The sequence below is a fragment of the Silene latifolia genome, chromosome 8 (assembly GCF_048544455.1).
Source record: "Silene latifolia isolate original U9 population chromosome 8, ASM4854445v1, whole genome shotgun sequence".
Lineage (NCBI taxonomy): Eukaryota > Viridiplantae > Streptophyta > Magnoliopsida > Caryophyllales > Caryophyllaceae > Silene > Silene latifolia.
This window is the reverse complement of record NC_133533.1, coordinates 111,734,686-111,748,095: the sequence shown is the minus strand read 5'-3', so window position 1 is coordinate 111,748,095 and position 13,410 is coordinate 111,734,686. Positions and strand designations below refer to the sequence as shown.

General features: G+C 36.7%; 1 protein-coding gene across 1 annotated transcript; it reads left to right on the top strand.

Annotated features, from left to right (window-relative positions):
- The first annotated feature begins 10,266 nt into the window (after positions 1–10,266).
- LOC141595763 (aspartic proteinase nepenthesin-1-like) lies at positions 10,267–12,741 on the top strand. Its single transcript, XM_074415729.1, has 2 exons — positions 10,267–11,401; positions 12,530–12,741. The coding sequence occupies exons 1-2, from the start codon at positions 10,267–10,269 to the stop codon at positions 12,739–12,741; spliced, it is 1,347 nt and encodes a 448-aa protein (XP_074271830.1).
- Positions 12,742–13,410: the final 669 nt, after the last annotated feature.

Below are 13,410 nucleotides of genomic sequence, written 5' to 3'. Positions count from 1 at the left end.
TCATTGTTTGTCATGTGATTTGTGCAACCACTATCGACTAGCCACAAATCTTTATTGCTTTTCGTCGAGGCTTGACCGGCAACAAATAAATGATCTTCAAAGATTCCACTTTCGGAGACATTAGCCTTTGCTTGTTGATCTTTAGACCAACAATCTTTTTGTTCATGTCCAAACTTTTTACAAATATCACATGGTGTTTTATCTTTGTTCCAACAATTTTTCTCCATGTGATTAGTCTTTTTGCAGATTCCACAAGGTGGAAATCTTCCTTTCTTTTCGGTACCATTAGTACTCGACTTGTCTTTGGACATTTGCTTATTTTTGTTATTTTTGAAATTTTAGGACTTTTGTTTATGTTTTGCTTGAAAAGCTCCTTCCGATGAACCTTCGTTTCTACCGGACACTTTTGACTCATGGGCTTGTAAAGACCCAAATAATTCTTGCGGAGACAATGTATCAACATCTTTTGACTCTTCTATAGCGGTAACAATGAAATTGAATTTGTTGTCGAGACTACAAAGAGTTTTGTTGACTATCCTCTTGTCGGAAATATCGTCGCCATAAATTTTCATTTGGTTTACTGTATCAATGATTCGAGACGTATACTCCTTCATTGATTCAGATGGTTTCATTTTCAAGTTTTCAAAATCTCTTCTCAAGTTTTGGAGTTTAATAGCTCTTATTTTTTGTGAGCCTTGAAACTCCACCTTAAGAATGTCCCATATTTCTTTTGCCGAAGTTGCATTGACGATCCTTGGAAAAATCGCCTCTCCAATTGCAGAATGTAAGTATGCAATTGCTCTTGCATTCTTCGTCGTTATCTCTTTTACTACCTTTTGTTCATCAGCTGATATCTTTTGTTCAACTGTTGATTCAGGTAGTTTAAACCCTTGTTCGATAATCTCCCATAAATCTAGAGCAGTTAACAAAGCCTTCATCTTGATACACCAAAAATCATAATTTTCACCTACGAAAATTGGTGCGGAAGGCATTGCTGAACTTGATGAAGCCATGCTTCTGTATATATGTTTTTTTTTTTTTTTTTTTTTTTTTGGTGTTTTGATTTTTGGTCCCGAAAGATAAAAAATGCTCTGATGCCACCTGATGGTTTTTAGGGGCAGATTTAATCAAACAAGGAGAGAAAAGATATACTCCCCCTGTCCCGGTCATTTGTTGTCCTTTTCCATTTTTGGGTGTCTCAGTCATTTGTTGTCCTTTCTATTTTAAGAATGAATTTGATGAGTAATTTGGTCATTCACATTCAATTTATTCCACATGCCATTTAGTAATTGGCTCATTCCCCCTTTCCTTGGTCTTCGTGCCAAAACCAAAGGACAACAAATGACCGGGACGGAGGGAGTATAAGATAATTTGTATTTTATTGTTGTGTATTAAATCAAGCTAACACATGAACTATTTATAGTGGAAGAAGGACTTGCAACTTCCCTTAAACATTTAAGGAACAAGCTTAAACTCCCTCTACATTAAATTTATAGGAGTAGTAACTCTAATCACATTGAGTATGACACAAAACATCCAAGTAGTAGTAATGTGTAATGAGTTACTTTGTAACCTTATTAGATTAATTGTCATATTTCAACAGTATATTATATGTTCTAAGACTTGGCACCAAACCCGTGGACAAGAGATCAGAAACAAGGTTTTCTGCACATTGAACATGGCCAGCCTCACACAAGCCATCTATGAGAATGTTATAGACCACTACGTCAGGGGCAATCCCATGCTCACACATTTCTTGAAATATGTCCAGCGCTTTGTCGATGCTTTTAGGTTTAACATACCCATTGATCAAAGTAGTATAAGTCACAACATTAGGTTGACATTGGCTTTTTACCATCAAATCCATAATATCTCTTGCCTTGTCCATTTCGCCGTACAAGCAATATCCATCCAACAAAGCACTACAAGCAACTACATCAGGAGTCAATCCTCGTTTGATCATTATCTGTAAAATGGCTTGTGCTTCATCAAACATCCCTTCCTTAGAGTGCAAGTCAACCAACATGCTATAAGTAACAACATTCGGTTCAATGTTGCTCTACATCATCTCAACCAACATTTCCTTAGCCTCTCCCTTATGACCTAGATTGAACATACCTCGTATCAATGAGGTATATGTGTATACATTCGGTTTGATGCCCTCGTTTTTCATGATTGACAAGAGGTTGGGGGCCTCAGTTACCAACTTGTGTTTGCCAAGACTGTCAATAATGGTATTGTAGATGACAAGGCTAGGCTTACAACTTGTGTTACTATGTGTTAATGTGTATATTTTTATGAAAAAAAATGCATATTTAGTTTAAAATGAAATATTGACGGTCATATCCTTATTTAATTTAATTATTATCAAGTATCAAACACGAATATGCATGTAAAGGAGAGAGAATACGGATATGGGTAACAAAGCTACTTTAACGAATTCATAACGCAACTACATGACATCTTCCACAATTAGGACTGAAAAGGGACGGATATCGCCGTCTTCAATGAAATTTTGTGATTCTTTTTCAGTATTTTCACTAAAGACGATCTTTTGAGTTGCACTCCCTTGCCCCTTTAATTCATCTAGATCAATAACTCTTTTACACACTTACGACACTTACGTGTCGCCAAGCTGGCATAACCCTCTTACGTGGTCCTCCACCAATGGCCGAGGCATATGCAACAAGCAATGAAACCTGTGCAAAGGTTAAATATAAAAGATGAATACATTCGTTAATTTTGCTACTCTATACAGTTTTTTCTTTATCTTGGCAAATTTTCATATAAGATGAATACATGTGTACGTTAAGACAAGGTTAAATATGCCCATTTGGGAGAAGTAAGACAAACACAAATTACATTGAAAAAAACAAAAAAATTAACCTATAAATACATTATTTAACTCGTTTTTGGAGAATAGGGGGTTTGCTATATTTTGACACTGCTTGTGCCCCTTGACCACCTCTCTATTTACGGTCAAGCCAGTATTTTGGTTTTACACAATTTTATTCATGCTTCTTTATTCTTTTACCACCGCTTTTATCCACCGTCAACAGAAACTGTCTTCTTTCTTCTCCTTCTCTTTCCACTCTAATCATACAATGCAATTGGAAGTATTGAAACTGTAAGTGTTAGACAGTTAGACTGTAGGTGATTTACACTTGCTTATACTCGTACATCTTTCTTGGATGAGACCTGTGTTATAATTTACCTTGCCTAAACGGTTATGAAGAGGTAGAATGTGTAAGAGTGCAATTAAATGGGAGTATTGTTTGGGCGTTGATTTGAGGAAATGAGCTATTATCCTTCTTATGAGTTATTCCCTCCTTTCTGATCATTTGTTTAACTTTGATTAAAATTCGCTTCACAAATAATTATAAAATGTTAGGGTGCAAACTCTTGTCCCACATCGGTAGAATAGAGATGGAAGATTATCTTTATAAGTATCCACGAAATATAATAGTACGAGGCCTTTTGGGAAGGAGCCCAAGAGTAAATCCGTGAGGAGTTGACCCAAAGTGAACAATATCGTACTATTATGGTTAGTGGACACAGATGCAGCAGATGCCCAACACGTGATATTCACGCTTCCGCACAACAAGTGGTATCAGAGCCCAAGGTTCTACTTGGGCTAGAGTCTAGACTCGGAGATTCATCAGGCCAAGACTTGAAGGTGGACTTACACTATAAGACGTGGAATTCCTATAGCTCGGAGGAGAGCTAATATGTTCGCGAGAAGCGACATGGTCTCACGGCGTTGAGACGGCAGGCCATCTAAGAGAAGATCGTCAGCAACCCGGCGAGGTGGGCTGAGGCTTAATGGAGGCAACAAAAGCGGTCCATGGTAAGTCCAAAAAGGCGGTCCGGTGTGACGCGCTGAGGCAGTGGATTCGGACCAGTCCAGGGTATATTGGATGCAGAGGAGTTTGGTACGCAAGTGTAGCACAAGCCCCGTGAGATACATATGGTGTGTCGTTTAAGGGGAGGTTATTGGTGATGCGAGTGTCTAGAAGTTGGAGCTGCATGGTGTGAGGAGTTCTCCATGGAGGTCAAGGTCCAAGTCAAGATGATGGTCCTTGGTTTGAGGGGAGGATTGTTAGGGTGCAACTCTTGTCCCACATCGGTAGAATAGATATGGAAGATTATCTTTATAAGTATCCACGAAATATAATAGTACGAGGCCTTTTGGGAAGGAGCCCAAGAGTAAATCCGTGAGGGCTTGGCCCAAAGCGAACAATATCGTACTATTATGGTCAGTGGACACAGATGCAGCAGATGCCCAACACGTGATATTCACGCTTCCGCACAACAAGATGTTAGAATGTGACTCGTATATCGCATTAATATGTCGGAGTAAGATTAAAGATGATGGAAATAAACTAAGGGAGAAAAGAACCGCACGGGGGAGCCCTTACTACAATCTGCAAGTCGTATGTATTGCTGTACAAGAAAAATTGGCAATTTGCCATGTCATGCTTGACTCACGTGACTTTGCTATTGTTTTAGAAAGTGAGTAGGTTTCTTGCGTTTTGTTTCTTTGGTTTAGTTTATTCCGTAAGTTTGGTTTGTTATTTTTCCTAATTGTATTAATCTTTATTAGGGTAGTTTAATATATAAACACTACCCTAATTTAGTTATTCTTTAAGGAGAGATTTGTGAGGCAAACATATTGAGAGTTTTAAGAGGCAGATCTAGAAAACTCTGTGCTCATCTTTTGTAATCTGTAATTCTCCCGACATAGTGAATTATTTTCCCTCGCCCTGGTGGATGTAGCTATCGCATTGATAGTGAACCACGTTAAATCTTTGTGTCTTTTATTCTTGCATCTACTTCGTATCGCTTCCGCACAACAATTGACACCAGAGCTTAGGTTTTTGGATCCAGGGAGGAGGAGATGGCAACTGACACTATAAGGATTGAGAAGTTCGACGGGAGGAATAGTTTTGCACTATGGCAGATAAAGATGAGGGTTTTGCTAAAGGAGCGGTGCATCTGGAAACCCCTGACGCCGGGTTTCTCCACGTAGGTGACGAAGACTGAAGCTTCGGCTGCAGGTGCTGAATCTAGGGTGACTGAGAAGGAAGATCCTGCCTTGTTAACAATGGAGGAGAGGGCTCATTCATCGATCTTGTTGAGTTTGTCAGACGATGTCCTAACTGAGGTAGCCGATGAGTCGACTGCAATGGGGTTATGGCTGAAATTGGAGAGTTTGTACATGACAAAGTCGCTCACCAATAAGTTGTTGTTGAAACAACGTCTGTTCTCTTTCAAGATGCAGATAGGTATGTCACTTCGTGATCATCTAGACAAATATAATACTATATTACTAGATATGCGTAATATAGATGTTAAGATTGAGGATGAAGATCTTGCTTTAATTTCTTTGGTTTCTTTACTGCGTCGTATGAGAATTTTGTGGATTCTTTTGTTCTTGGTAAAGAAACATTGACCCTAGAGGAAGTGAAGTCAGCACTTTGCACTAGGGAGTTGCGACAAAAAGCAACTGTTGACTTAGAAAACGGATCAGGGGCAGGTTTAGTTGTTGATAATACTAAAAAGGGTGGAGTTCGGAAGAAAAAGGCTAAGTCTAATATTCCAGACACCAATACTGCTGATAATTCTGTTATCTGTTATCTATGTAAAGAACCCGGGCATAAAAGACCTAGTTGTCCTAAGTTGAAAGCTAAGTCTAATGCGGCTGTAGTTCAAAGTAAGAATTTGGAGTACGATTCTGAGGCGGACTATGCACTTGTGGTTGATTCTGTTCGTCCTATTGATCGTTGGATTCTAGACTCGGGGTGCTCTTATCATATGTGTCCACACAAGCATTGGTTTAATACTTATGAGTCCTTTAATGAGGGTCGCATTGTTGTTGGTAACAATGCTACTTGTGAGGTAATGGGTATTGGGTCAAATCAAGGTGAAGACTGCTGAGGGTAAGAAGTGTACTTTGACTAATGTGAGACATGTTCCAGCTTTAGGGAAGAATCTTATGTCACTTGGTTCATTAAGTGATTTAGGATATGAGTTCCAGAGTAAAGGGGAGATTTTGTCTGTCACGAAGGGTTCTAGTTTGGTGCTGAAAGGTGTCAAACAAAATTCCTTGTATGTGTTGCAAGGTGAAACACTGACTAATTTTGCAAGTTGTGCATCCGTAAATCACAAGAAGAAGACTAAGGTTTGGCATAAGCGGCTTGGTCGTATGGGTGATAGAGGGATACAATAATTGTGCAAGAGGGATCTTCTTAATGGTGTCAAGGTGAATAACCTTGAGTTTAATGAGCAGCGTGTGTTTGGTAAGAAACACAGATTTAAATTTAGCAAGAGTGCTCATAAAACAAAAGAAGTCCCTGACCCTTCGGGGTGCTGAGCTTAAGGTGGAGCATCCTTGAGCGGCCCGGTCCAGGGCTAAATGGACGTTGAGCCTAGTCCAGGGCTTATTGGACGGCAGACCCAGTCCAGGGTATATTGGATGGTTATAGACTCAAGGTGGAGTCTATGGTGTTCTAGTGTGAGAGATCAATTTGCTAGAACATGGCAGATATAAGTCTACTGAGTGACTTGTATAGTGGTCGAGTGATTTGGAAGTCGTTTGCTAAATGCGACTGTCCGAGTCAAGGTGGAGAATTGTTAGAATGTGACTCGTATATCGCATTAATATGTCGGAGTAAGATTAAAGATGATGGAAATAAACTAAGGGAGAAAAGAACCGCACGGGGGAGCCCTTACTACAATCTGCAAGTCGTATGTATTGCTGTACAAGAAAAATTGGCAATTTGCCATGTCATGCTTGACTCACGTGACTTTGCTATTGTTTTAGAAAGTGAGTAGGTTTCTTGTGTTTTGTTTCTTTGGTTTAGTTTATTCCGTAAGTTTGGTTTGTTATTTTTCCTAATTGTATTAATCTTTATTAGGGTAGTTTAATATATAAACACTACCCTAATTTAGTTATTCTTTAAGGAGAGATTTGTGAGGCAAACACATTGAGAGTTTTAAGAGGCAGATCTAGAAAACTCTGTGCTCATCTTTTGTAATCTGTAATTCTCCCGACATAGTGAATTATTTTCCCTCGCCTTGGTGGATGTAGCTATCGCATTGATAGTGAACCACGTTAAATCTTTGTGTCTTTTATTCTTGCATCTACTCCGTATCGCTTCCGCACAACATAAAAGGTAAACAAATGACCGAGATAAAGGGAGTAGTTTGACCAAGTGTTGATTTGAAAGGTTAGGGTTAGGACGGGAGTGATTGGTTGGTTTGAGATTATTAGGTACTGTATTACTCCGTGTATTGTTGCTACTAGATTTAATTCCCGTGCGATCATCACGACATTTTCGAATCCATTTGGCTATTGTTATTTGGTCAGATTGAGGTGGTAGCATGAGAAGATTATCACGACAAACTAATTGTCGAGTGTAGAATTACCGGAACCAATAATAACCCAACCGGAGTTCGCTGTAGAATTTTGGAAACTAATTGTCGAGTGTAGACAGGTACTGAAATGGTCTTTTGTGTACGTGTCTGTGGTACTGGACCATGAACATGGTAAGCGACAATTATTGGAAAATTTGCAATATCAACTTGAAGTCGGGCTGGCACAGCATTACTGTTGTCCGAAAAATGGATTAAGGGAGGACTTGCTTAAGGGTGATGAGAGCGAAGTGGAGTTGATCAAGTTCTGGACCATATTTTTTTTCCTAATAAAACTTCTCTATTGTGTATACATCCCACGTCCCAACAACTCATGATTATCAATTAACTTTTATAATCCGTAAGTGTTAGAACACATTGGATTGATGATGCCAAGTCCCTTTGTTATTTGATTGTTTGCTCTTAGTTGAAATAATTAGTGAATGAAGCAATCAAATGGACTTTCAACAAAAATTCAAGATGATCAAGCTAATCAAGGAAGTCAAGACAATGATATTTTCCAAGCCTTAGTCGACATATGTATGTAAGAGTAAGTGTAACATTCTCATCTAAGTCAAGTAATGGCAAAACCATGCAACAGTACGCTGTACTGTGGTTTCCGGTACTATCATACGGAGGAGGAATTTCGACCAAATGTTTTTAAGTGTCAAAACTTTGCAAACTTTAAACCTTAAACATTTGAATTTTCAAAAGCTTGAAAATAATCTGAAATTTTGGAGTCACAAGCCCACTTGTCTAAGCCTCTAGATTTGTGCAAACACCTTTTACTAAAATGGCAAAGAAGACTTGTCAAACTTCTAAAGTAAGAAAAGTTTTTTTCCATTTTGGTAAATTGTCACATGTTGAGTGTAGAACCTTAAGTTTTCTGATTTCTTAAGCCCCAAGCCTATAAGTCTAACACTTACCATCACTCAAAGCTATCATTTTAATATTGGATTTAATTCTTCAATGTGTACTTATCTAAGACTAAATCCACTATAAATAGAGTGTCTTAGTCACATTTATTTCTCAAGACTTTCAAAGCATTTATTGTAAAAACCTTGTAAATCATTTGTGCATTTAAAGCTTTGTTCTTCAAGTGTTTGCAAAACGTTTTTTCTGATTTTAAGTCTTCAAAATTGTTTTCGAAAAAGCTGTAAAACCTCCAAGTATCGAGTTCAGATTTGTCTTTGTGACATGATGAGTTTGTTCCATGATTCTCGTGTTAGATCTTCATTGTAATCTCCATGTTCATTTAAGTGAACTCTTGAGATTCAAGATTCTGTAACACCTTGAGATAGAACCCATAAACTCTTGAAGCGGAGTAGCTTTAAGTTTGAGTGCAACCGGAGTAGGTTGGCGAGTTATTTTCATTGTAAGAAGTTTAGTAAGTTTGATTAAATTTCTAAACAAGCAATAAAATAACGGTTGGACGTAGGCCTCGAAGTAGAGGCTGAACCAATTTTTAAAATGTCGTTTGTTTGTTCATTTACTTTTACGTTCTTCCACTTTGCTATTTCTCGCATGTACCTAATCAAGTTCTGTGTCACAGTCACCTATATTGTGACATAGAATCTTTGTACCTTCTTGTGAACTTACATTCAATTAAGTTTCTCAAGTCTTGTACTTCTTTATTCTTAGCTTAAAGTAGTTAATTAACTAAGTTAAGGATAAAATTTTTAAAAGGTACACCTAATTCACCCCCTCCCCCTCTTAGGTGTTAATCGTTCTTAACTCTTCATTAAGTATTCGTGGTACGCAATAAGTTTAGTATTATTCCCACTACAATTCGTCGATATAGTGTATCGTCATCGGTACAAGCGTTCAATACCGCTCAAATGTTTTTACAAGTGACAATGGGAGATTGACAACAACTCGTCGTGTTTCATCAATAAAGAAGTAGCTTTACGCCTCTACGCCTCTACCTATTGAATCCAGTACTCCTCCGTTCCGAGTTTCTTGCCAATAATTTACATTTACTTTATTTCCAATTTACAAAATAAGCTCCTTTTTGGTTTTGTGCCATCATATGATTAGTCATCGCCTATAGGAAATTTATTTCATTTGTTAAATTTACTTCTTTTTTTTTATTTGGTAAATAGAGTGTAAATGCAGATAATTTGATTCCATTTAAATATAAAAAATTGATTTATTCCAGACATGTTACTTTTACACTATGCATTCTAATTTATTTGTCATAGATATGATGCTTCTTTATTACAAATACTCCTTTTACAGAAACCAACAATCCCGCACTTTAAGCAATAAGAACTTTTTCATATATAGAAGATCTCAATAATTTCTTACCTTTTTTCAACAATAAGATTTTCAAATTTCAAGAACAGTTAAATTATCTAGTATTAAAAATAATTCCAATAATTTATTACAATTTTAGTTTAGGATGATACTTAGTTACTTACAACTGATTTAAAGACGGTAAAAATAAAAAGAGGGTTTAAGTGGTCTTAACATAAAACGGTGAAGAAAAAAATCAACATGCTTATCCGTTTCTTATTTTGCCAAATATCTCCATGATTTCATACCTTGCTTGAACAATATCAATTTCAATAATATTAAGCTACTACATCGAACGTATTTAAGATTTTATCCTCAAAGATAATCAATATACAATTTGTTCTATATAAAAAAATTGAGCAAAAGAAAACATATATAATGTCTAATATACAAAAACTCATCCTCTTTTTGTACCTTATTGATATAGGCATTATATTATTCATCTCTAGCAGCAATGGATTATCGATGAGAATGATTCCTATAGACTCGCACCATTTAAAAATTATACCAAAAAGAATCACCATTGATGAACGACTTCAACTTTTTAACAACATAACAATGTCGCGGATATACACTCAACGAAAAAATTTATCTCCCGACAACATAAAGTCTCTAGTGTTTAGAGTTCAAAAAACTTTGTTTGTAACTCAACTTCATTTGGGTGAAGGTAATACCGCCTACGCTCCTTATGTACTTCTAGACACTGCTTCCGATGTAACTTGGGTTCAATGTGAAGGTTGCAATCCTTGTTTTGAGCTACATGGTCAAAATTTCGATTACAAAAGGTCCACATCCTTTAGACGAGTCAGCATAAATGATGAAATGTGTATTCCCCCTAAATTTTCCTATGACGGATCTTGTGGCCTTAATAGACGTTATGGGGTCCCCAACCGCCAAATGCAACCGGGTATCATGGGGCTCCTTGGTAGAGAAACATTTTATTTCAAGAACTCGAGAACAAACAATATGGATGCTTACAAAGGTTTACCATTTGGATGTGTACTCCAAAGTAAAGATGTTTTTTTTGGAGGAAAACTTTACAAGCATGAGAACGTTGTCGCAGGTATTTTTGGGCTTGCTGCAAGACCAATATCGCTCCTAACTCAACTTGATGCTCAGATTCACGGTAGGTTTTATTACTGCTTACCACCACTCAAACAATTAACCTTAATGGAATCAACTATTTATTTCGGAGATGATGCCCAAATTAGTGGTGATGCTACTAGTGATGTTCAAACCATCTCAATGAAAAGTACTCACATACATTTTTTGTCATTAAATGGAATAAGTGTCAATGGAAAACGACTACCAATTGATCCGTCTATCTTTGAATATGATGAGGTAGATAGGACAAAGGGTTTTGTCATTGATACAGGAGCACCTTTTACCGCCTTAACAAGAAGTGCATATAATCTTTTGCGAGAAGCAATAGTCAAATTCTTTCGCTATAGATATGGTTGGCTTCCTATGGAACGACCCAGGCTGGGTATGGATCTTTGTTATTCAGTATCCCCGGGTCCTGATGAAAATCAATTTCCAATCGTAATTCTTCATTTCTTGAATAATGAGCAAGTTGGAGAAGTTGACATGGTATTAAAGAAGGAACACTTGTTTGCTGACTTGAACGAAATTGATGGTGTTGATCAAGGACATTGTTTAATGGTGAAACCTATTGATTATAAATCATTTCTCGGTGCATTTCAACAAGTTAATTTTGGGATTTTATACGATATTCAAAATGGTCGTTTGTCTTTCGTTCCGAAAAATTGCTTAGAAAATATATAATAAATTTATATGTTACTTCCTACTAGTACTATAGAAAAGTAATATCATATTTCACAAAGGCTGAAAATGTAACCAATAGTCACTAGACAACAAATATTGCGTTTTGGACTGCCGACAGATTGATAGTCAAGTTAATGCTACTACTAAACTAAAGAAAGTGAATTACGGAGTACTTAAAAAAAGCCATCTTTATCCACCTTAGTTTGGTTTTTCTAATTTGCTTTTTAGAGGGATGCTTAATTGAATGTGAAGGGATTTGTCGGTGTTTAAAACCATTTTATTAGACAAATCTCCAGGACCATATGCATGTTAGAAACTAAATAAAGAGGGCAATCGAATTACCTCGCAGCGGAATTAATCCGTGAACAAATAATATCCAGCAAATAAGAAAAATAAGAACCGAATCAGAATAACCCAATAGCTACAAATAATTACGAGCACCTCAATTGTAGTGCATCCACTAGTATTATTAAGGAAAACTAGTTGGCTAAAATGTGTTGCGGAAAATAAGAACACAAGAATATACTGTATAGTTTTAATTCGACCCCTACATTGCCATGTACATCATACTCCGTAATTCATAAGTGAGTCTAAGGAGCAACGTAACGGGTAACGATGTTTCCCTCCCGTGTCACATGCATGTCGCATGTGCATTTCCATGTTAAAATACTGTAGAATATTCCAATTTCCACATTAGGGATATTGGTCCTTAATGAAAAAGAGCATCGATGATCTTCTCTACTAAAGACGATTTTTTATGTTGCATGCACTTTTAATACCTTTACAACAAAAATTCATTTAATTCCGAGGCCGATGTATCGCCACGCTGGCACTAACGTCCTACGTGGCATTCGGCCTTTGGTCGGACCGCCGCATTAGACCTTTGGCTAAGCACACTTCACTTGAGCATTCATGTACTTCGGCATGTGTTACATTTTAACCGATGTTATAGTCTCTATGATTTTGCTATCTATAAAAGCATTGTAACATGTCCATTAATTCTCAAAATATACATCTCTTTCTTTCTTACTTGTAGACCATCTAATTAGATATTTCAATAAGTTTTTGAAAATGTCGAACACAAGGATTTGTTCCGAGGAAGAATTTGTCGTAGTAGCTAATAGTAAAGATGACTTTGGTAGTTTCCGAACTGATCAAAGATGTTTTGAAATTTGTTCAACAAGAGAGTGTGATGCAGATGGTGATGACGATGATGATGGTACCTATGATTACGCCCCGGCAGCTTAATTTTTGCTAGGTTGGATAATTTTAATGATCATGGCAAAAAGAAAAAAAAAAATCTTCGTTAAGTTTATTATTAGAATGTACTACTTCGTGTTATTTAATTTTGCTTACATTACATTTCAAGTAGCACAAAGGGTTGTACACATGTCGGTTTTGTTACAAGACCGACTCATTATCGATCATTGGAGTAAATGGGAGATGGATTTTGTTGATGTCTTATTTAATTATGCTACAAAAAAAAAATGTTGCTCGGTTTATATTACTATTGTTTCAAGCTGAAACGTCATTTACGTAATCAACGTATTATTGCTTATAAAATCTTAACTAAATTTATAGGAGTTAAATTTTTCTAAACTTAGAGAATGTGAATTGAAATGAACTTGTATGATTCGAATTGAACTTTTTTAAACTGAATTTATGTAATCTAAGCTGACAAAAAAAGAAGCAAGGCCTAAGTACAAATTAAAACAACCACATAGTCTTATTTAAAATGAAAGTATCATCTTAAAAAAAAGACAAAATATTTGTCCAATTTATACAACCAGAATTTTATTTAACATGTTTTAACTTTGAACCCTCAAGGGTATACACACACGTATATTTGTATCAGTCTGTCACCTTGAAGACGGGACGACCACTATCCATCACGAGCCGAATTGTATATAAGGGATC